The sequence below is a fragment of the Carcharodon carcharias genome, chromosome 21 (genome assembly GCF_017639515.1).
Source record: "Carcharodon carcharias isolate sCarCar2 chromosome 21, sCarCar2.pri, whole genome shotgun sequence".
NCBI lineage: Eukaryota > Metazoa > Chordata > Chondrichthyes > Lamniformes > Lamnidae > Carcharodon > Carcharodon carcharias.
The window spans coordinates 12,465,458-12,489,456 of NC_054487.1; the positions used below are offsets into that span (position 1 = coordinate 12,465,458).

Genomic DNA, 23,999 nt, shown 5'->3' on the forward strand with positions numbered 1-23,999 from the left:
GCTAGGACCTGTTATGTGTTCCAATTTGAAACATCTTTTATTTGGAAGGGATGAGTGTAGTCAAAGGAGAAGTTGTTCAATGTGAGAAAAGTTCTGCCAGACAGGCGGATACAAACACATTGGGCCTCTGTGCAAGGCAGAAGTGGAGGGCCCTCGGGCTGCCCTGGTGAGAGACAGTTTAGAGGGATTGGGCATCCATAGTGAAAAGCAAATGGTTAGAGCCAAGAACTTGTCAAACTGGCAGAGGACAATGGAAGAGTTACAGGTTTTTAAAAATTTGGTCATGTGACGTGGAAAGCGCTGGCTCGGCCAACATTTATTGTCTACCCCTACCTCCCTTGAGAAGTTGTTGGGGAGCTGCCTTCTTGAACTGCTGCAGTCCAAGTGGTGTAGATACACCCACAGTGCTGTTATGGAGGCAGTTCCAGGATTTTGATCCAGCAACAGTGAAGGGATGATGATAAAGTTCCATGTCAGGATGGTGTGCGACTTGGAGGGGAACTTGCAAGTGATGGTATTCCCAAGTACCTGCTCCCCTTCGAAATGTCAGAGGTCATGGGTTTGGACGTTGCTGGCGAAGGAGCCTTAGCTGCAGTGCATATAAGTGGGAAGAGACTGGGTGAGGGAAAAGAAAAGTTCAGACAAGAAATTTATTGAATCTCACCAATGCCTCATGGCTATATTTCCACCTTGATTTTCATCTACTTGAGATCCCCAAGTTTCATTATTATGACAACCAAAGCCCATTCAAATCCTCTCATATTAGAAATAAAAACCATATCCTAAGAATACCTTTTTGGAAAAGAGTCAACTACACTTTGCAAATTTAAATGGTCACTAACCAATTAGTGGTTGCATGCAATTTTCCTGTAGCTGATTTTGATAGCAGTCTGATAGAAAACAGCCAATCATATTACACACCTGTAATAATGCCCTTTCACATTTGCCAAGTTGCTAAATTGCCACTTAACTGGTACAGCTGATAAAAGACTCAGCAATCCAGCTGAGTGTAATTGGCACATAATGGTTCCATAAAAATGGAGACAATGTGATTTGTCTGTAAAGCTCCAGTTTCCTGAAAATGGAGACCCCAGTTCTAACAGTTGTGTGCTCCTTAAGTCTGAAAAGATGCTGCAGCCGAGGAGAGTTTCCTGTTCAAATCAGAGACTAGGTGGAAAAGGTGATACACATTTTGTAGATTTTTAATAACAAACCTACAAGACTGAATGTCACAAGTTCACTTTTAAATGACAGCCAACAAAGTGATTTCCCAGCCTGAGAACATTGAGCTAAGGTGATTGACTTGGGTTTGTACTTCCTAGAAAGATTGGAGGATTTAAATACATGGATCTAATCCTTTCTTAAGATTAAAGGCAAACATCAAGTAAGATAATGGAATAAAAACAAAACATACTGAAAACACTCAGATCAGATAGCAGCTGTGGAAAGAGAAACAGAGTTAACATATCAGCTAAATGATTTTTCATCAGAGCATTTTTTCAGATTTCCAGCATCCATGGCATTTTTGTTTTCATTTTAATATAAAAAGATGAATGCTTGATATCACGGTGTTTAGTAGAACACAGGAGCACTGAAGAAGCGGTGAGTGAGGCCACAGCAGGAGAGGTTTTAGTCCTTACAATGGGCAGGAGAGGGGCATGGGGAGCGGAGGCATTAAAATTTCAAAAGTCTGAAAACTGACCCCAATCTCTGTCTCAAACAAGCTCACAGTGGAGGATGGAAGGCTCACCTGTTCTTCAGAGGTGTGGTTTGACTATTCAGCCAACCAGTACGGTTAATGTGCTTATTTCAACCAGGCAAAACAAAAATGTCACAATTTTTTTCTGCTGTGGACAGAATGAATGCTACAGAGAATGCCTGCGTTCCCTGTTTTATTCAAGATATCAGTTTTTAAACATGGGCTAAATGCATACTCTGCATAGTTAATTGTCTGAATCTTTTTATATTCAGGGGGGTAAAAAATTCCTCATTCAAGCTAAAATATATCTCGCATCAATCGTTTTTGTACTGCTAAGATTGCATAATCCTTTGGCAACAATTTCAAGTTTGGGCAAATGAGAAGGGCTGAACTCCACTTGAAAGTCACAATGTATTATCTGATTGGCTGTTATTACTAGCTACACATTGAAACTATTAAAACATACCAACATTACTAATGGCATATTATTGCAGAGTTCATTAAAACCTCTTCTAGGATATCCTTCTTATAGCTCACTTCCATTCAGTTGGAGAGTCACTTTTCATTGACATGTTCATGGCACAAGTCCAGATGATTTTCTCAGTCTTTATTAAACCCTGTACCAAGCTCAAAACAGTCTAAATAAGCAACATTTCTGACACCCACCTTAGTCTGTGAACAAGACTTTTAGTGCAGTGATAATACCGGACGGTAAGTCTTATTTACCTAGAACCATAGAGTCAAACAATCAGAATGGTTACAGCACAGAAGGAAGCCATTTGGCCCATCATGTCTGTGCCATTAGCTTATGCATGCTTTCTCATTCAAATAGGTACTAGAAGGAAAGTGGGTTGCAGTATCACACAAGAGGATTTCAATCTGTTTAATAGCACAGGACAACTAAATGGAGTTGGTCAAGTTTAGTAGCGTGGGATTATCAGGAATTTGAATTCTCCATTGTATGGATATTACTTTGCTTGATGCTTTCATCAAAGATAACTTAGGTACTTGAAGTGAAACCTTTCGTTACAACATACAAGCTTTTTTTTAATAATATATCCAAAGAAATAATTGTGAATACCTGTGAAATATTCAAAGCAGTCTTGCTGAAGGACTTCATACAGAACACCAAGAAGTTGCCACATATTAGGAGATATTACTTGACATGTTAAGCTATATGCTAGGGACAGAACCTCTTCATAGAATTCTGGAGCAGGAAGAAAGCAGGGATTATTGTTTAAAAAATCTCATACAAAGGAAGAATTATTACATGTTAATTTAACAATCGATAAATTAATCCCAATATCAGAATAAAAACATTGCAAGATTACAGGTAATTCTTTTAAAGCAGAACAATAATATAAAAGGAATTTCACAAGCAGTCCAACAATCACTTAACACTGAGGTGTTGGATAAGCGTAAAATATTAAGGAATGACAGAAGGCATTAATATTGCCAGCCGCAGCTCAGTGATAGCACTCTTGTCTCTCACCTGATCATATAATTTAGACAAGGTGTGGAGAACCCCTGGGGGCCGGATCCAGCCCATTGTACTTTTTCATCTGGTCCGCTGTGTGATCTCAAGAAAATACATCATGTGCATGTGACACATATGTCTCCGCCATTTTAGGCCTTGCACTTTCCAGCCCATTTCCTGAGAGCTGTCGAAATCTGGCCACTGCCCTCCGTGTGCTGCATTCTGGGCCAACCACCAAGTTCTGATGCCTGAGCCTTGGCCACAGTCACCATATGCCCAGGCTGCAGGGGGAAAGCAAGGCCCGAGATCCAAGAGCAGGACTGCAGGGCAGGGGCAGGAAGCCGCCAACTGCCAATCAGATGGTGAAGTGCGAGTAACCCGGGGTGGGGGAGAAAGGGAGCAGGACACCCGCCCTCCCCCTTCCAGCTCCACTGGTGTCCCAGGACAGGGGTTGAGCCCCTGCAGACTGAGGAAGAGGCCCATGCTCCAGGCACAGTTGCAGCCTCCGACTGGGTGTTGGCCAGATCCTTGGGTTGTTGAGTTGGGCTAGTTTGGGCTGAGACAGAGTGGAAAAGGAAAGGGAGAGAAGACAGACAGACACAGAGACAGACAGTGGGAAAGGGGAAAGAGAGAGACAGACAGAGTGGGAATCAGAGAGAGAGAGACAGACAGAGTGGGAAAGAAGAGAGACAGAGACATACGAAGTGGGAAAGGAGAGAGAGAGAAAAAGAGGGAGAGAGAGAGAGAGAGAGAGAGAAGAGCCAGTTGTGAGTAGCAACACCATCAGTGTCAGCAGACATAACAAGGCTCATTAGGGAAAAGCAACTCAGCCAATGCATTAAAGCACTGGGTGAGTTGAACACTTCTGTATCCTCTCTAAAAATAAATTAAATTAAGTTGGTTTTTATGTGTGTGGGGCCCATAACTGATTTTATCTAAGTCTTTGGTAAGATGTGAAACTAAGGCCTTGTCTGCCCTCTCCCAGGTGGATGTACAAGATCTCATGGCATTATTTCAAACAGCAGGGGAATTCTCCCAATGTCTTAGCAAATATATATCCCTCAAGCAACTTCCACTAAAAACAGATTCTCTGATTATTTATCTCTTTGTTGTCTGTGGGTTCTTGCTGTGCACAAATTATTTGTTATGTTCTGCTACATTAAAACATGGCAATAATTCAATAAGTGGTTAATTGGCTGTAAAATACTTTGGGCATCCTAAGGCTGCGAATGGCTCTATATAAATTCACTAAGTCCCCATTTTAAGTTGTTCCGCTTTAACGTTAGTCAGTTAACGGGGCCTGTATTTGCATCTAGTGGCAGGAGTTTTGTTGCAAAATCGTTTGGTGTCAGGTCTGACCTAGGACCCAATTGGCATAATTTTGGAACAGCCTCCGTGTCATTCCCTCTCACTGCCAACCCTCTGGCCTGTGGCCTCTGCCACTCCCTGACCCTCCCTCCCACTGCCAACCCTCTGGTCTGCGGCCTCTGCTACTCCCTGACCCTCCCTCTCGCTGCCAACCATCCAGCCTGTGGCTTCCCTCCTGCAAGCCAAAGCTGTTCTTCTTGCTTTACGTCAATCATCTCCAGAAACCTCGTGCACAGCAAAAAGGGTTCAGGAAAGGGAAGTGGCATGGGGGGAGTGGGAGTTTCTGCGAAAGGAAGAGTCCACCGCAACCAGGAGGTGGAATGTGTGATGAGCGGAAGATTTGGCAAGCAGGAGATCAGCGAGCCGGAGTTAAGTAGAAGTCAGCATATTAATTTTATATTTTAAAATTTATTTTATTTTAAAAGTTATTTCATTTACTAATGAAATACTTTACATTGCTAAATTCTGACAACTTACAAGGTATGATGTTTTAATTTTTTTTTCTGATGAGAAAGGTCCTACAGAACCCAACCACTGGGAAAATCTGATCTGCTTGAAGTTGTTTCACTTAAAGTTGCACTTTTCAGGAACACAGCTGCACTTAAAGTAAGGATTTACAGTGCAAGTTCTTTCTTAAACATTCTGTTAGGTTTTTGTGTGCTGACAGTTAAAAAGATGCTAACATTTATATAGCCTTATCAGGATCCAATTGCGCTTTAAATAATAAAAGTTCAAACAACGGTGCTTTGACTGTACCTATTACGTGTTTCTGAAGTACTAGTCCAATGACCTGCAAACAGATGCCCTCGAGCTGCAGTGTAATCTAGAGGATGGGGTGGAAATGGAGGAGGAAAAAGATGCGTACTGTTACTCTGGGATAAACAGGTAGCAATCCAGATGAGTAAGCAACAAAAAGATCCATTTACTCAATATAGCTGCAAGAAGTTTAACCTTCTTTTATATCCAATTGAAGGATCCGCAACTCTTCAAAAATAGGGATCAAATTTCTCAGAATTAAGGGTATAATGAAGCAATTTGTTTTAGCATCAGGCCTTGGATGAGCTCTTTAAAATAAAAACAAAGCCTTCTCTGCCACTGGAAAGTATAGCACCTGAGTTGCAGTACTAAAACATCGAATCTGCCGTACTACCCAGTGCTAATTAACTGATGAAACCTCCTGGAATGTCAATTACACCACACCTTTTTAAAAATTACCAAAGCAGCAAGCAATTTAAATGTTACATTGAGCAACAAGGATTGAGCAGAAGAGATTGAGTTAAAAGAAATTCATCAGAACGGTGAACAAACAATTGCTCAATGTCATTATGTCACAAGAAAAGTTAGAGATGAGGAAAGACCATTTGACCTAGCAAACCTCCTCACTCAATAAAACACAGAAAAGCTTTTCCTTTTAACTTTAGATTTCGCTCTCCATTTTGAGAGGTCCTTTCTGGGCCACATGCTTCTGTCTCACAAAGCTGAGTAAATGGGCTGATCTGGACCACCAGCAGGTTCACATTTTTTGATAACACTTTGTCAAGTACTTCGGGATGTTTCACTACATTAAAGGCACTAGAGAAGCGCAAGTTGTTGTTGGTCAATGCCTCCCTGCAAAAGCAACGTAATGTGCCAAGTAAGTGGAGCAAGGTGAAAGGGCTGGGGCGTAGTGGGGCCAAAGTTGAGGAAGTGACTGAACAATGTGTCGTAGGAAAGGTAAATATATCAAAAAAGAGAATTGACAACAGAAGGGCATCTGCTGCAGAGAGTAATACTATCATGCAGTGAACCCAATCGTGCTTTTGTCTTGAAGACAAGCTGGCAGATTGGTAATGTTTTTAAAATTGCTTTTATTTGGCCATTGAGCAGTCAATAGTCTGTTGTGTGAAGGAAACAGAACCGGCTTTGAAATGATGACCTCTGTCTACGGAGGCTTGGAACATCAGGCAGTGAGGAACACCCAAACCTTTGCCCTTCTGGGAAATAAATCGGGCTACTGGACTTGGACTGTTTCCTTCCAAATAGATTTTCATTTAGTGAAGCATAGCTTTCCATAAGGTTTGCACCTATAAACTTCAAGTCTACCTGCTGTTTGTGTAACTGTACACACATTTTGATTGCCACATTAAGCCTGATCCCATCACCCAACTCTTTTCCTTCCTTGTCCACTTCACCCCTTCAACATTCCCCTCCTCACAGAGTTCCCTTATTTCTCTCTTTTTCCATATTTTCCCTCTCTTCCTGTAACGTTGTCTTCTGTTTTCTTCCCTCCCATTCAAAATTACTGTGCTATCAAACTCCTCTTTTGCTACTGGTCAGGGCTCAATCATTCCCCCTCCGCACCAAAAAAAAGTTGCTCATGGGTTCCACCTGCTCCAAGCAAGAATATTGTCCACCATTTTCGCTACACCCAATAAATGTACCAAAGTTGCAATGCCAATGGCCTCATCTCTTTCTTCCAATGCACACATCAGTCACATTACATTTTTGTTCTTTTCACAATATGATGAACTTCACCATCTCAACAGTATATGCTCTTAACTAAATAAAACTGTCACTGACCTCCTTGTGAGCCTCCACTACAGTCAAGATGGTGTCTATAGTGTTCAGGATACCCATAGCCATCACTGTCTTGTCCTCTATCTCTTCATATGCGTCACTCTGGAGGACTTTGCTGAAAGTCATGGCCTAAGAAGGAAAACAAAAAGGCTTGCATTTACATACTTTTGTTTGGAAGTTTGCAAGTGCCAAAACTATTTCAGGCGGTTCATCCCGCACATACTACATATAAAAATTATTGATGACAGGTAAGAGGGAGTGCTAATGGCAGCAATATCCAAATCATTAAGAAATCAGTGTAAACTCAGGAATCTCTGACTCTCACTTTAGGATGGCAGCTGGTCTGAACACAGTTGCTGCCCCTAATCATCACTCCAGCTATCCACTAGTTGCAATATAACAAAAATCATGGTGCACTGATACCAGTAAGAGATTTATTTTATTGAAAGGATGTGGGTATCGCTGGCTAGGCCAGCATTTATTGCCCATCGCTAATTGCCCTTAAGAAGGTGGTGTTGAGCTGTCTTCTTGAACCACTGCAATCCATGTGGTATATGTACCACCACAGTGCCATTAGGGAGGGAGTCCCAGGATTCTGACCCAGCAACAGTGAAGGAATGGTGATGTATTTCCAAGTAAGCATGGTGAGCGGCTTGGAGTGGAACTTCCAGTTGGTGGTGTTCCCACGTATCTGCTGCCCTTGTCCTTCTAGATGGTAGCAGGCGTGGGTTTGGAAGGCGCTGTCTAGGGAAGCTTGGTGAGTTCCTGCAGTGCATTGTGCAGATGGTGCACACTGCTGCCAATGTGCGTCAGTGGTAGAGGGAGTGAATGTCTGTGGATGAGGTGCCAATCAAACAGACTGTTTTGTCCTGGATGGTGTCAAGCTTCAAGTGTTGTTGGAGCTGCACTCATCCAGGCAAGTGGAGAGTATTCCATCACCCTCCTGACTTGTGCTTTGGGGAGTCAGCAGGTGAGTTACTCGCTGCAGGATTCCGAGCTGCTCTTGAAGCCACAGTATTTATATGGCTAGTCCAGTTCAGTTTCTGGTCAATGGTAACCCCCCCGCGGCAAGGTGTTGACAGTGGGGGGGGGGGGGGGGTGGAATCTCATCTCATCACTCATCTCATTTCTGGAGTTCAGCTCTTTTGTCCATGTTTGAACCAAGGCTGTATTAAGGGTCAGGAGCTGAGTGGCCCTGGTGGAACCCAAACTGAGCAAGTGCCGCTTGATAGCACAGTCAATGACCCCTTCCATTACTTTACTGATGATTGAGAGTAGACAGATGGGGAGGCATTTGGTCGTAGCTGGGCAATTATCCACATTGCCCGGTAGATGTCAGTATTGTAGCTACACTGGAACAGCTTTGCTTTAACACTAACATCTACCTGGCATTGTGGAAAATTGTAAGAGAATAACAGATGCCCTATAGGTTCCAGCCATACATAATATTTTCTGATGTCCAATACAAATTCTCTTGGCTGGGAGAGCTTTGTGTCTCTTACTAATTTCAAATCCTTCCACAGCTTCTCCCCTGCTGGTCTCTATAACCTCCTCCAGTCCCAGAATCCTCTGAGAACTGCCTTCCTTCATCTCTGGCCTCCTCTGCAACCCTATTTCTTTCATCCAATCACTGCTGGCCATATGCAGCCACGTCTGAATTGTGGCGGGACAGGTTTCAAGGGCCAAATGGCCTACTTATCCTCCTATTCTTATGTAACATGCCTTCAGCCATCTACGCGCTAAGCTCTACAATTCCCAACCTCAACCTCTCCACCATCCTTCATCTCCTTTATGACACTGATTAAAACCTACCTTTTTTTAAACAAGCTTTTGGTCACTGGTTCTAATATCTCCTTCTTTGGTCAGCGTCAACTTTTGTCTAATTAGGTTCTGACTTGGGTCATCTTAGATTGTTAAGGACACTATCATAAATGCAAACTGTTGAAATTTTAAGTGCAGCAAAAGTATGGGTGGGAGTGCTGCAATGGTAATACATTTAAATAAGGTTTAAAAAGTGATCAAGGGATCCCTTTAAGTACAATCTAAAGCTAGTGTGACACCTTCCTGGATATTGGCACCATAAGCAATGACATAAATCTGGCCAGCTAATGCAAGGTTTGAACCTACATCCCAGCCATAATTTAGTGCTTAGGTCAGGTTATTTAAATTCAGCAGCATTACTGTTATTACGGGAACTACATGCATTACTGACATTTTCAATAGAACTAGAACTCATTTTTTTTTTTGGTGATTACCCCTTATTATCCCTGGTCTCTCTCACTGCTGAGTACTGGCTCCATTCCAATGATACTCCACAGTATGCAGCTGCTGCAGCCATCCAGAGAGCCACAAAAACCAGACTTTAGTTGACAGGTCTAGGAACCACTTGCAATTCCTGTGCTGCTTGCTGGCTACTACTGCATCAGGGAGTTCATGGTTACATCTGCTCATGGAGTCAGTTACTGACTGGGGAAATGAAAAGTGGGGCCTTGAACATTTCTCTAATTGTAGTCTATCCAAATGGGAGAAATACTTTTGCTAATTGCCCTTTGAAGCATCTCGGGACATTATATTCCATTAAAGACACTATATAGTACTGTATAGTTACAAACAACTTGCCAAGATTGTAGTGTTTATTACTCAAAACATTAAACTCGAAATTACTTGTACAGCAAGAACTATTTAAAACTTGATTCAGTTGCTACAACTCACACCTTGGAATTCAAATTTTGAGAGTTCAAAACCCACTCCAGAGACATGAGGCACTTAATCTCAGCTGACACATTAGTGCAGTATTGACAGAGTGCTGCATTGTCAAGGTGCCTTCCTTTGGATGAGGCAATACAGCTTGGCCCTGTGCATTTGTTTAGGCAGAGAGAACCACAGAATCTAGAATCAGGAGGCCATTTTGTGCCAGCTCTCTGAACAAGCGATTTACCCAGTCTCATTCCCCCCTCTTCTTCCCATAGCCCTGCACATTCTTCCTTTTCAGATAATAATCCAATTCCCTCTTGAATGCCTCAACACAAGAGGTCTGATGGTAGCATTATAAAAAAGAGCAGGGTGTCCAACGCAACCGTTCCCCTTCAACCAACGCCAACCAAGAGATTATCTGGTTATTTGTTTATTTTGTTTACGAAATTGACTTATAACACCAATGACTGTATTATAAAAGTGCTTTGAGACATCTTAGAATAAATGCTATATAAATGTAAGTTATTTTCTTCTTTCAACAATTCTGTGCAATAACTTCCATCAGATGACTAGAAATTAAATAATTATAGGCGACTTTTAACTTAACACGGCAACAGATTTATACAATAACTTTTCATAACATGGCTGCAATACCAGAAAATTAAATAACAATTACTGTGCTACAATGTTATGTGATAGAAACTCTTAGTTGGGAGGGTGAAATGATCTTGGCTGTTGGCCTTATCACAACTGATATCAATGCTTTAACCCAAATTATTTAGATGGAAGGCAGATATTTCCCTCGTTGGAAAAACTTCTTCACATTTTCCATCACTCAGAAGTACATGATTTTACAATGTGTGAACGCTGCAAATCAGGTGCACTACCATTTTGATCCACAACACTGGAGCTGTAGTACCAGAAGAGCACAGCTTAAAAATGGTCAGTCTTAATCTTCAACAACCAACAGATGGGCTAACACCATTTGAATCAAACCCCAAGGAAGCAAAATAGAGTGTGCTTAATTTTGGAAGGAGAAGTTTGGGTAAAAAGGTAACATGGTCAGAGTTAATAAAAAGAAAAAGAAAAATGGCAACAATGGGGGAACGTCTCAGCTACTTTCCCTCTATGCATCTCACTCATGAAATATGGGACTCTTGCAAGCAAAACTGCATGCAAGCCGAGGCAATGGAATTCAAAATAATCACAAACAAAAAAAAAACTTGCATTTATAGAGCACCTTTTGCAACCTCTGAACATTCCAAAGTGCTTTACAGCCAATTAAGTACTTCTGAAGTGTCATCATTATTGATGGAAATGTAGCAGCCATTAGCTACACAGCTAGCTCCCATGAGCAGTAATGAGAAAATGGCCAGATAACCTGCTATTAAAAAAAATGTTGCTGGAGGGATAAATATTGGCCAGGACAATGGGATGAACTCCCTTACTTTTCTTTGGAATACTGCCAATGTTTTGCATCCAACCAGGGGGGAAATGGGCTTTCAGTTTAATGCCTCAAGCAAAACATGGTTGCACTGCACTGAGAAGTGCTAGGGTAGATTATCTCTGGATTGAGACGTGAACCCATGCCCTTCAGACTCAGAGGTCAGAATGCTACCAATGAGCCAAGGTAGACACATTATTGGGCACTTCAAAGAGACATAATCATTCAACTAAAGGATCAAGTAATTGAATTGCCAACGCTGTTAATAGATCCAATTCTCTGATATGTACTTACTAAATGCTGTGTCATGTCAACAGCAATAGTGGTCATCTCCTCACTGTATTCACATATCATCTTCTGAATGACGTTGGTGAGATCATCATTCTCAGTTTCTCGGACAACATGGAGCAGCTCTTGCATTACTGGCCTGACTGATGGTTTTATATATTCCTTAGCTGGAAAGCAAATATCAATTTATTAACTACAAAGTGTTTTCTTAGTTTTTTGCTTTCACTTCCCTTGCCCTGAATATATAGATCTACTGTCTCTCTACTATTAAGCCAACCTAGTCTGTGTAATCCTTCATAGCCTCAGTTGTCACTGCACTATACAACTGGGAACAACAATTTGTGGATAAGCTATGCTTTCCCTCATTAATAATGTATTTTTTCTCCAAAGTAATGCAAACTCAACTGAAAGCACTACTGACTTTTGGATTGGGTTTGCAGTTAAGAGCAGACGGATTCCAATACTTAGTCATGTGAACAGCAGCCAGTTGAAGATAGACTATCAAGCTATACCATCCCACAGGGATGTTCCCAATTGAGAGTCTGCAGTACAGTAGGTCTTCTGAGGCTATTGGATCTACATCATTAGCCCCTTTCAGATAAGAGGGATAACACCACTGAATTGAAATATCCAAGGACAAGAAGTATTGAGACTTCTACTCAGCTCTCCATCTGGCCCACTGTTCTCCTAGGCTGCTAATACTGATGTACCTGCAAGGTGAAAACTGACCCTATTCCCCAGTGTAAAAATGTATGTAAGCAGCCACATTACTATCCTGTACTCTTCTGCTCTCCAACCCCCAATCAGCACGCAATGGCCAACACGAGACCAGGAGTCAGGACAATCAGCATGTTGCACTTTATGCCATTCAGTTCTAATTTTGCATGCCCAGCAGCATAGCAAATATCAAGTCTCAGTGCTGCTGATAGTGAGAGGGGAAAGCAGAGGCCTTTACATAAGTATGTTTTATTATATGCCTGCTGATTCTAAATGAAGTAATAATAGTGACTGTCTTTCTCTGTCTAATCATGAAGTACTCTGCACCAGGCATATAAATGGACTAATAGACACTGTTCTTTTAGACTTCAGCAACAGCAATCAATGCCATCACTCCGACCCAGAACCATTTCTATCAAAGCATTTCTGCGCTAGTGCAGTCGTATAACAGAACTGTCATATCACCAAAGGTGCCAATAGTTTTTAGAGTCAACTGGAAATGGACTAAGTTCTAATATCAATCAATTTTTATTTAGTTACTCAAACATAAAAATGTATCCTGGCTTGCTTGAATCCAAATACTTGGTCAAGGATCTGAGCAGCTTATCACATATGTCAGACAACTAACAATGATAACCAGCCCAAACAACTGCAAGAATTAAAGGTAACACTTCAGTGCAAGATCTCTCTTTGACTCACCTTGATCCTGGTTACTTATAAGCGTCTGCAGAGCTATGGCAGCTTCTACTTTGACTGGCATCTCTTTATCTTCAATTAAACTCTTTTTTGTCAACTCAACTGCATTTCTTAAGTTGAGATCATTTGTGAACTTCAGATTGCAAAATGAATGAAGAACCCAGCAAGCCTAGACGCATTAAGTCAGAAGCAAGAAAAATAAATCAGTTTTATTTGAAACGGGTGACTGTGTATTTTAAAAGAAAAATGGCTAGAATAGATTTTGTCCATTTTTGGGCAATTACATGCATGTCATTCTGTGGCTGAAGAAGGACCTGACAGTTGGAATTTGAAACATTTCAGTAATTTACAACAGTGGCTGTTTTCCAAAACAATCTGAGAATATTTCTGTTCTGGAGGAGAGTCATGCGGACTCGAAACGTTAACTCTGTCTTTCTCTCCACAGATGCTGTCAGACCTGCTGAGCTTTTCCAGCAATTTTATTTATGTTTCAGATTTCCAGCATCAGTAGTATCTTGGTTTAGCTTAGTGAGAATATTTCATATAGTTACTTCAATTGCTTCACCCACAGTCTACCAATGTCAAGGAAGAGAAAGGTGAAGTGCTCGTTTACAAATAAGCTTTTCAAAGCTGATCAGATGGTGACACATCTTCACATCAACAGAGATGAATTGCTGTATTTAAGAGAAAGTGAGTTATCAATATTTTAAAATATTCTTCCAGTTTTTTCCCCCCCAGAGTGTCCAAAGCACAGACACTTGAAGAAAATGTAGATAGTGGAATTCTACTGGAAAAGTTGAACTTATATTAAGTATTCAAATTGGCATCTTAAACCAGGCTGATCCAACTCAAATCAAGATGTGTGCAAGAGTTCAGTTGCAAATCTTCCTAAAGACGTTTAATGCTAAAATGTAAAATAGAGAGCATAACAAACAACTTGCAGTGAGTGGAGGGATTTTCAATGCTATTTGGAGTGCGAGAATGGGGGATGAGTATGGTTCCTGTGAGATGATTAAATCAGAAGATTTTGCCTGGTATTGCACCTTTCCACAATGGCAGTGTTTATTGGGATGCTCCATCTAAAAGAGGGCAGCTCAAAAGCATGACAGACTAAACTGTCTCTGTTAACTGAATTTTTACTACTGTATTGGTCTCAACACACAAAAAAATGCTTACATGTGTGGGTTATTCTAACAAATGGAAAGTTCATGCAAAAACAAATGAAAACACAATTTGGTCATGGAGTTATACCAAGATTAGCGTACAATGGCCAATTTTAAACAGTTAAAAGTTATATGGTTGCCAGGTGGAAAGGCACAATATTGGAAAACAAAAATTATTTCCTGAAAAAAGCATTGATACTTTAATTACTTAACCAAAGGTGGCACTGATGGTAGAAAATATGGCAGCCTGCTATTTATTTTATTGTGTTAAGGATAAATGCATAACTTAACTGATGGAAGTTAAAGTTCAAAGAGAGCCTATAGTAAGAAGACTACAGAATCACATGGTAAACAAATGACCTAATAAAAAATTTTCAGATGATTACGGATGAACATATACAGTTACAAAAGAGCACCCTCAGGTTACTCCACTCAATGACAACACTTTGTTTCAAAGGAATCTATGGGTCTGAGCCGCACAGGCCAAAATATTCAGGTTTGATTCCCAGGTTATTAAATAGGTGGGGTATTGCAGGGGTGGGGGGGAGGAGACAGAAATCGGAAAGGGGGTGGGGGTGGAGGATCTAAAATTGTTAAACTTAATATTCAGTCCGGAAGGCTGTAAAGTGCCTAGTCAGAAGATGAGGAGATGAGGTGCTGTTCCTCCAGTTTGCATTGAGCTTCACTGGAACAGTGCAGCAGGCCAAGGACAGACATGTGGGCATGAGAGCAGGGTGGAGTGTTGAAATGGCAAGCGACAGGAAGGTCTGGGTCATGCCCGCGGACAGAACAAAGGTGTTCAGCAAAGCGGTCACCCAGTCTGCGTTTGGTCTCTCCAATGTAGAGGAACCGCATTGGGAGCAGCGAATGCAGTAGACTAAATTGAGGGAAGTGCAAGTGAAATGCCGTTTCACTTGAAAGGAGTGTTTGGGCCCTTGGACGGTGAGCAGAGGGGAAGTAAAGGGGCAGGTGTTGCACCTTCTGCGGTTGCATGGGAAGGTGCCATGGGAGGGGGTTGAGGTGTAGGGGGTGATGGAGGAGTGGACTAGGGTGTCCTGGAGGGAACGATCCCTGTGGAATGCCACCGGGGGTGTGAAGGGAAGATGTGTTTGGTGGTGGCATCATGCTGGTGTTGGCAGAAATGGCGGAGGATGATCCTTTGAATGCGGAGGCTGGTGGGGTGATAAGTGAGGACAAGACATGTTTCTGGGAGGGAGAGGAAGGTGTGAGGGCAGATGTGCAGGAGATGGGCCGGACACGGTGGAGGGCCCTGTCAACCACCATGGGTGGAAACCCTCGGTTAAGGAAGAAGGAAGACATGTCAGAGGAACTGTTTTTGAAAGTGGCATCATCAGAACAGATGCGACGGAGGCAAAGGAACTGAGAGAATGGGATGGAGCCCTTACAGGAAGCGGGGTGTGATGAGCTATAGTCGAGGTAGCTGTGGGAGTCGGTAGGCTTGTAATGGATATTGGTGGACAGTCTATCACCAGAAATTGAAACAGAGGGTCAAGGAAGGGAAGGGAAGTGTCAGAGATGGACCATGTGAAAATGATGGAGGCGTGGAAATTGGAAGCAAAAGATTAATACATTTTTCCAGGTCCAGACAAGAGCATGAAGCAGCACTGAAGCAATCATCGATGTACCGGAGGAAGAGTTGTGGGAGGGGGCCGGAGTAGGACTGGAACAAGGAATGTTTCATATACCCCATAAAGAGACAGGCATAACTGGGGCACATGCGGGTACCCATAGCCACGCCTTTTATTTGGAGGAAGTGAGAGGAGTTTAAGTAGAAATTGTTCAGTATGAGAACAAGTTCAGCCAGACGGAGGAGAGTAGTGGTAGATGGTGATTGTTCGGGCCTCTGTTCGAGGAAGAAGCGGAAAGCCATCAGACCATCCCGGTGGGGGATGGAGATGTAGAGAGATTGGACGTCCATGGTGAAGAGGAGGTGGTAGGGGCCAGGGAACTGGAAATTGGTGATATGATGTAGGGTGTCAGAGGAATCACGGATGTAGGTGGGAAGGGACTGGACAAGGGGAGAGAGAATGGAGTCAAGATAGCAAGAAATGAGTTCTGTGGGGCAGGAACAGGTTGACACGATCGGTCTGCCAGGACAGTCCTGTTTGTGGATTTTGGGTAGGAGGTAGAAGTGGGCCGTCAGAGGTTGGGAGGCTATCAGATTGGAAGCTGTTGAAGGAAGATCTCCAGAGGAGATGAGGTCAGTAACAGTCCTGGAAACAATGGCTTGATGTTCAGTGGTGGGGTCATGGTCCAGGGGGAGGTGGGAGGAAGTGTCTGCGAGTTGACGCTCAGCCTCTGCAAGGTAGAAGTCAGTACGCCAGACAACAACAGCACCACCATTGTCAGCAGGTATGATGACAATGTCAGGGTTGGACCTGAGAGAATAGAATGCAGCAAGTTCAGAGAGAGACATGTTAGAGTGGGTGAGAGGAGCAGAGAAATTAAGACGGCAAGCATGACCCAGACCTCCCTGTTGCTTGCCATTAAAACACTCCACCCTGCTCTCATGCCCACATGTCTGTCCTTGGCTTGCTGCATTGTTCCATTGAAGCTCAATGCAAACTGGAGGAACAGTTTCCTCCAGGAGGAACATCTTCCAACTAGGCACTTTACAGCCTTCCAGACTGAATACTGAGTTCAACAACTTTAGATCATGAACTCTCTCCTCCATCCGCACTCCCTTTCTGATCCCCCCCCCCCCACTTTTTTCCCCCTAATATCCCACCTATTTCCATTATTTTTAAATGTATTTCCATCCATTATTTTATCTCTGCCTTTTAGCCTATTTCGATTCCTTCACCCCACCCCACCCCCACTAGGGCTATCTGTACCTTGCTTGTCCTGCTTTCTACCCTTAATTAGCACATTGCTTAAATAATATCATCAACTTCAACACCTCTTTGTCCTTTTGTCTAAAAGCTATCTCCACCTATCACTGGCCCTCTATCCAGCTCTACCTGTCCCACCCCCCCTTAAACCAGCTTATATTTCACTTCCCTTCTATTTTTACTTAGTTCTGTTGAAGAGTCATACGGACTTGAAACGTTAACTGTGTTCCTCTCCGCAGATGCAGCCAGACCTGCTGAGTTTTTCCAAAGAAATTCCTGACCAAGATTCACTTGAAAACTTCAAATGATGTTAACATCTTTACCAAGGGCCAAATTTCCAGCATTAAAACTATAAAAAGTTACAATCCAGATCAATACTATAAATTCAAATTTGCTTTCTTCCTTACAATCAGATGACAGTAAAATTAGAATATTGTTTCTTAAAAAAAGGCATTTACATAGCTGTATTAACAAATGTAAAAGACTACATTATCCTGTATAATATTACGATTATGGAACTGGGAACCAGACAGGAGTCAATTTGGTCCCTAGATGACTTGACAAGTTAAAGTATCACCTCGTATATACTGAATTGTAGCAGATGAGAAGGGAGCCAGATTTGATCCTTGGCCTCAGCTGAGATTGCTAATCTCAGATGGAGTGACAGCTAGGCTTGGCCTCAGTACTTCGGGGTGGGGGTGGAGGGAGGTTGGGAAATGATCCAGGGTTGCCATTTATGTGTGTACAAAGTACAACTTGCTGATGTGAGTTGAGAACAGGATGGCCTCACAGTTAACAGCGCACCAAACCCCAGTGGCTCAATTTATGCATAAAATAACAGTCACTTGAGCCAGGGAGCAGAGGGCTGCAGGTGACCTTGAAGGAATATCTAGTTATTCACTCTGCACACTGTCGAGTATGATTTTGTTTCAACCAACAGCCAGCACAGAAAAGGGGAAAACTGAATATAGTAAAATTCTTGTACACTTATAATCTGTGTGGCAGCCTTCCATCCTCTAAAACGATGGTTTGCACTGTGGCGGTCAACTCTGGGTTAAGCATTGCCTGATGTGGCTCAGGAGCCTCGCTCTGGCATGGCAGTCCCTGCTGCATTTGCTGCAGAGAAAGACAGTGGTCTGAACTTGCTAAGCTTTACAGTTCTGCTCGCCTCTTCCAATGCTCTTGCAGTTAGCCTCCAGAGGTCACAGCCATCAGCGATTATCTCCTAGTTGTCAGTATCAATGTTCACCATCTTCCTACCCCGCTTACAGATGTCCTTGTTGCGGAGGTATGGATGCCCAAGAGGTTGTGACCCAGTGGCCAGTTCACTGCACAGAGCAGAGCGTGGTAGATAAAATGGAGGAGTTACAGGTGCAGATTGCCAACTGGAAATACCATGTTGTGACTATAATAGAGGCCTGGACATTAAATATTTCTGGATACAAGGTGTTCAGAAAAGATAGGAAAGGGAGAAAAGGGGGAGGAGTGACAGTATTGATAAAAGGAGAGAATTGTAGTACTGGAGAAAGAGGAGTCCAAAAGGCGTAAAGGACGGAATCTATTTGGATAGCGCTAGGGAACAAAAATTGTGCAATCACATTGTTTTGGTGCTATCTATAGGCCAACCAGTGGAAAGATGTCAGGGAACAAATTTGTAAAGAAATTACAAAGAGGTGCAAAAATTATTGGGTAGTTCTAATGGGGGGAGTTTAATTATCCAGCTGTAGACTGAGATAGCAGTATTAGACAGGCAGTGAGGGGCAAGGTTCCGAGAGTGTGTTCAGGAAAATTTTCCAGAGAAGTATGTTTCCAGTCCAATGAGAGGAGAGGCACTGCTGGACCTGGGAATGAGGTGGGCCAAGTGTGGAGACAAAGCCCCATCTTCACATTGAGGATACCCTCCATCGTGTTGTGTGGCACTACCACCATGCTAAATGGGATAGATTTCGAACAGATCTAGCAACTCAAGACTGGGCATCCATGAGGCACTATGGGCCATTAGCAGCAGCAAAATTGTACTTGAACACAATCTGTAACCTCATGGCCTGGCATATCCCCAACTCTACCATTACCACCAAGCCAGGGGATCAACCCTGGTTCAATGAAGAGTGCAGGAGGGCATGCCAGGAGCAGCACCAGACATACCTAAAAATGAAGTGTCAACCTGGTGAAGCTATAACACAGGACTACTTGCATGCCAAACAGCATAAGCAGCAAGTGATAGACAGAGCTAAGCGATCCCACAACCAACAGATCAGATCTAAGCTCTGCAGTCCTGCCACATCCAGTTGTGAATGATGGTGGACAATTAAACACCTCACTGGATGAGGAGCCTCCAAAAACATCCCCATCCTCAGCACGTCAGTGCAAAAGATAAGGTTGAAACATTTTCTAAAATCTTCAGTCAGAAGTGCCGAGTGGATGATCCATCCCGGCCTCCTCCAGAGGTCCCCAGCATCTTCAGCCAATTCGATTTACTCCACGTGGTATCAAGAAATGGCTGAAGGCACTGGATACTGCAAAGGCTTTGAGCGCTGACAATATTCTGGCAAACTGAAGACTTGTGCTCCAGAACATGCACATCCCTAGCCAAGTTGTTCCAGTACAGCTACAGCACTGGCATCTACCCGGCTATGTGGAAAATTGCCCAGGTATGTCCTGTACACAAAAAAAAGGGACAAATCCATCCAGGCCAATTACCACCCCATCAGTCTACTCTCGATCATCAGTAAAGTAATGGGAGGAGTCATCAACAGTGCTATCAAGCGGCACTTGCTTAGCAATAACTCGCTTACTGATGTCCAGTTTGGGTTCTGCCAGGGCCACTCAGTTCCTGACCTCATTACAGCCTTGGTTCAAACATGGACAAAAAGAGTTGAACTCCTGAGGTGAGGTGAGAGTGACTGCCCTTGACATCAAGGCTGCATTTCACAGACTGTGGCATCAAGGAGCCCTAGCAAAACTGGAGTCAGTGGGAATCAGACGGAAAAACTCTCCACTGTTTGGACTCATACCTAGCACAAAGGAAGGTGCTTGTGGTTGTTGGAGGCCAGTCATCTGAGCAGGAGTTCCTCAGGGTAGTGTCCTTGGCCCAACTACTTTCAGCTGCTTCATCAACGCCCTTTCTTCCATCATATGGTCAAAAGCGGGGATGTTCACTGATGATTGCACAATTTCAGCACCACTTGTGACTCCTCAGATCCTGAAGCAGAATATGTCCAAATGCAGCAAGGCCTGGACAATATCCAGGCTCAGGCTGACATGTGGCAAGTAACATTCGCGCTACATAAGTGCCAGGCAATGACCATCTCCAATAAGAGAGAATCTAACCATCGGCCCTTGACATTCAATGAATCCCCTGCTATCAATATCCTGCGGGGGTGGGGGGGGGTTGGTTACCATTGATCAGAAACTGAACTGAACTAGTCATATAAATACTGTGGAGACAAGAGCAGGTCAGAGGCTAGGAATTCTGCAACAAATAATTCACCTCCTGACTCTCATAGCCTGTCCACCATCTACAAGGCACAAGTCAGGAGGGTGATGGAATTTGACCCACTTGCCTGATGAATGCAGCTCCCACAACACTCAAGAAGCTTGACACCATCCAGCACAAAGCGGCCTGCTTGATTGGCACCACATTCACTCCCTCCATCACTGATGCAAAGTAGCAGCAGTGTGTACCATCTACAAAAAATACTGCAGGAATTCACCAAGGGTCCTTAGACTGCACCTTCCAAACCCATGACCACTACTATCTAGAAGGACAAGGGCAGCAGATAGATGGGAACACCACCGCCTGGAAGATCCCCTCCAAGTCACTCATCATCTGGACTTGGAAATATATCACCGTTCTCTCTCTGTCGTTGGGTCAAAATCCTGGAACTCCCTGCCTAACAGCACTCTGGGTGTACCTACACCACATGGACTGCAGCGGTTCAAGAAGGCAGCTCACCACCACCTTCTCAAGGGCAACTAGGGATGGGCAGTAAATGCTGGCCCAGCCAGCGAAGCCTACATCCTGTGAATGAATAAAAAAAAAAGTGGATCAAGTGTCAGTAGGAGAACATTTAGGGGACAGTGATCATTAAATCTTAAGGTTTCGGCTGATTATGGAAAAGGCAAAGAACAATCCAGAGTGAGAATAATTAACTGGGGGAAAGCCAACTTCAATGGGTTAAGACCAGAATAAATCAAATGTTGGCAAGAAAAACATTGGTTGAGCAAAGGGCTACGGGCTACCTTCAAGGAAGAGATATTTTGGGCACAGTCAAGATATATTCCCTAAAAAGGGAAAGGTAGGGCTAACAAAGCCAGAGCTCCCTGCATGATAAAAGTGATAGAAAACTAAGAAAAGAAAAAGTGTGTTTTTGACAGATATCAGGTAGGAAATACAATTGAGAACCAGGTTGAATATAGAAGGTTCAGAAGGAAGGTGTAAAAGCAAATATGAGAAGCAAAGAGGGAGTGTGAAAAGAGACTGCCATTATAAAAGGAAATCCCAAAGTCTTCAACAGGATGTAAATAGTAAGAAGGTGGTAAAAGGGGGAGTAGGGCTGATTAAGGACCAAAAAGTGGATTTATGCATGGAGGCAGTAGGCATGATTGTGGTATTAAATGAATACTTTGTATCTGTCTTTACCAAGGAAGAAGATACTACATGGTGACAGATGAGGTAATTCAGACACGAGAAGGATTTAAAATTGATAAAGTGGTGGTATTGGACAGGCCGTCTGTAATTTAGAGTGAATAAGGCACCAAAAACGGATGAGGTGCATCCAAGGATACGGAGGGAAGTGAAAGTGTAAATTACAGAGGCCATAATTTTTCAGTCTTCCTTCAACTGGGCAGTAGTGCCAGGATACTGGAGAACTACAAACATTCAAAAAAAGGATGTAAAGAGAAGCCCACCAACTACAGGCCAGTCAGTTTAACTTTGCTGGTGGGTAAAACTTCTGTAGACAATAAGTCAGGACAAAATTAATAGTCACATGAACAAGTGCAGGTTAATTAAAGAAAGTCAGCATGGATTTCATAAGGGCAAATCACGTATAAATAACTTGGGAGTTTTTTGAAGAGGTTGATGAAGGCAATGCAGTTGATGTTGTGAATGTGGACTTTCAAAAGACATTTGATACAGTAGTGCACAACAGACTTGTGAGCAAAGTTATAGCTCATGGAATAAAAGGGACAGTAGCAAGATGGATACAGAGTTGGCTGAGTGACAAGAAACAGGTATTAGTGGTTAACAGATCTTTTTGGGCTGAAGGAAGGTTTGTCATGGAGTTCTGCAGGAGTCAGTGTTGGGATCTTTGCTTTTCCTGAAATATATTAATGGCCTAGACCTTGCTGTATAGGGCACAATTTCAAAGTTTACTTGGAAGCATTGTGAACTGTGAGGACGATAGTGTAGAACTTCAAAAGGAGATAGATAAGTTGGTGGAATGGGCAAATAGATGGCAGATGAAGTTCAATGTAGAGAAATGTGAAGTGATTCATTTTGATAGGAAGAACATGGGGAGACAATATAAAATAAAGGCACAATTCTAAAGGGGATGCAGGACCAGAGTGTATATGTGCATAAGTCATCGAAGGAGGCAGGTTAGGTTGAGAGGGCGGTTAATAAAGCATACAGTATCCTAGGCTTTATTAATAGGGGTAGAGAGTACAAGAGCAAGGAAGTTTAGTTAAACTTGTATAAACACAGGTTCAGCCTCAGCTGGAGTATTGCATCAGATCTGTGCATTGCTCTTTAGGCAGGATATGAAGGCATTGGATAGAGTGCAGAAAAAGATCATGAGAATAATTCCAGGGATGAGGAACTTCAGTTATGAAGATAGATTGAAGAAGTTAGGACTGTTTTCCTTGGAAAAAAGAACAGAGAGGAGATTCGATAGAGATATTCAAAATCATGAGGGGTCTAGACAGAGTAAGATAAGGGAGAAACCATTTCTACTGCTAAAAGGATCGAGAACAAGGGGGCACCAATTTAAAGAAATTGGTAAAAGCAGCAAAAGCGACTGAAGGAAAATCTTTATCATTCCAGTGACAGTCTGGAATGCACTGCCTGAGAGTGTAGTGGAGGCAGGTTCAATTGAAACATTCAAAAGGGAAATAGACTTATCTGAAAAGGAAAAATGTTCAGGGTTACTGGGAGAAGGCAGGAGAATCCACACTCTCTTACTCAGTTTGGACATAACAGCTGTGACTTGTATCTTGGTTTCAGCATCAAGTGACAGGTTGCTGGTGATTGTGGAGCCTAGATAACGTTCTTGTACACTTTCATCTAATCCGGTGGTTTCAATACAAGGTTTCGACTTCAGGACTCAAAAGGTGAATGAGGAAAGGGGTACCTGATGTAGGGTTTAGAATTGTTTTGTTCCAAGAGTTGAATGTGAAACTTACTATTATAGATTCATAGACGTTTACAGCACAGAAGGCCATTCGGCCCATTGTATCCACACTGGTCATCAAAGATCTGACTACACTAATCCCATTTTCCAGCGATTGGCCCATAGTCCTGGAGGCTATGGCACAAGTGAATATCTAATTGCTTCTTAAATGTTACGAGAGTTTCTGACTCCACCATCCCTTCAGGCAATGAGTTCCAGGCTCCCACCACCCTCTGGGTGAAAAAAATTCTCAACTCCCCACTTAGCTTTCTACCTCTTACCTTAAATCTACATCTCCTGACTATTGACCCCTCCACTAATGGAAAAATGCCTTCCTATCCACCTTATCTATGCCCCTCATAATCTTATACACCACTATTAGGTCACCTCTCAACCGTCACTGCTCCAAGGAAAACAACCCCAGCCTACCCAATCTTTCCTCATAGTTCAGACCTTCCAGCCCAGGCAGCATCCTGGTAAATCTCCTCTGCACCCTATCCAGTGCAATCACATCTTTCCTATAATGTGGTCACCAGAATTGCATGCAGTACTCCATTTTTGGCCTAACCAGCGTTTTAAACATTTCCAGCATAACCTTCCCGTTCTTGTATTCAATGCCTTGGCTAATAAAGGCAAAAATCCCATATGCCTTC

General features: G+C 42.8%; 1 protein-coding gene across 4 annotated transcripts in view; it reads right to left on the bottom strand.

The window, feature by feature from the left end:
* ipo8 (importin 8) overlaps nucleotides 1-23,999 on the bottom strand; it is a 117,713-nt gene that overhangs the window by 20,163 nt on the left and 73,551 nt on the right. For all 4 annotated transcript variants that reach the window (XM_041215920.1, XM_041215919.1, XM_041215921.1 and 1 more), the window contains 5 exons: nucleotides 12,943-13,108; nucleotides 11,533-11,693; nucleotides 7,104-7,229; nucleotides 5,301-5,367; nucleotides 2,781-2,906 (listed from right to left, as the gene is read on the bottom strand). In XM_041215920.1, the coding sequence (XP_041071854.1) occupies nucleotides 2,781-2,906; nucleotides 5,301-5,367; nucleotides 7,104-7,229; nucleotides 11,533-11,693; nucleotides 12,943-13,108 (646 nt within the window). The remainder of the gene's footprint in view (nucleotides 1-2,780; nucleotides 2,907-5,300; nucleotides 5,368-7,103; nucleotides 7,230-11,532; nucleotides 11,694-12,942; nucleotides 13,109-23,999) is intronic.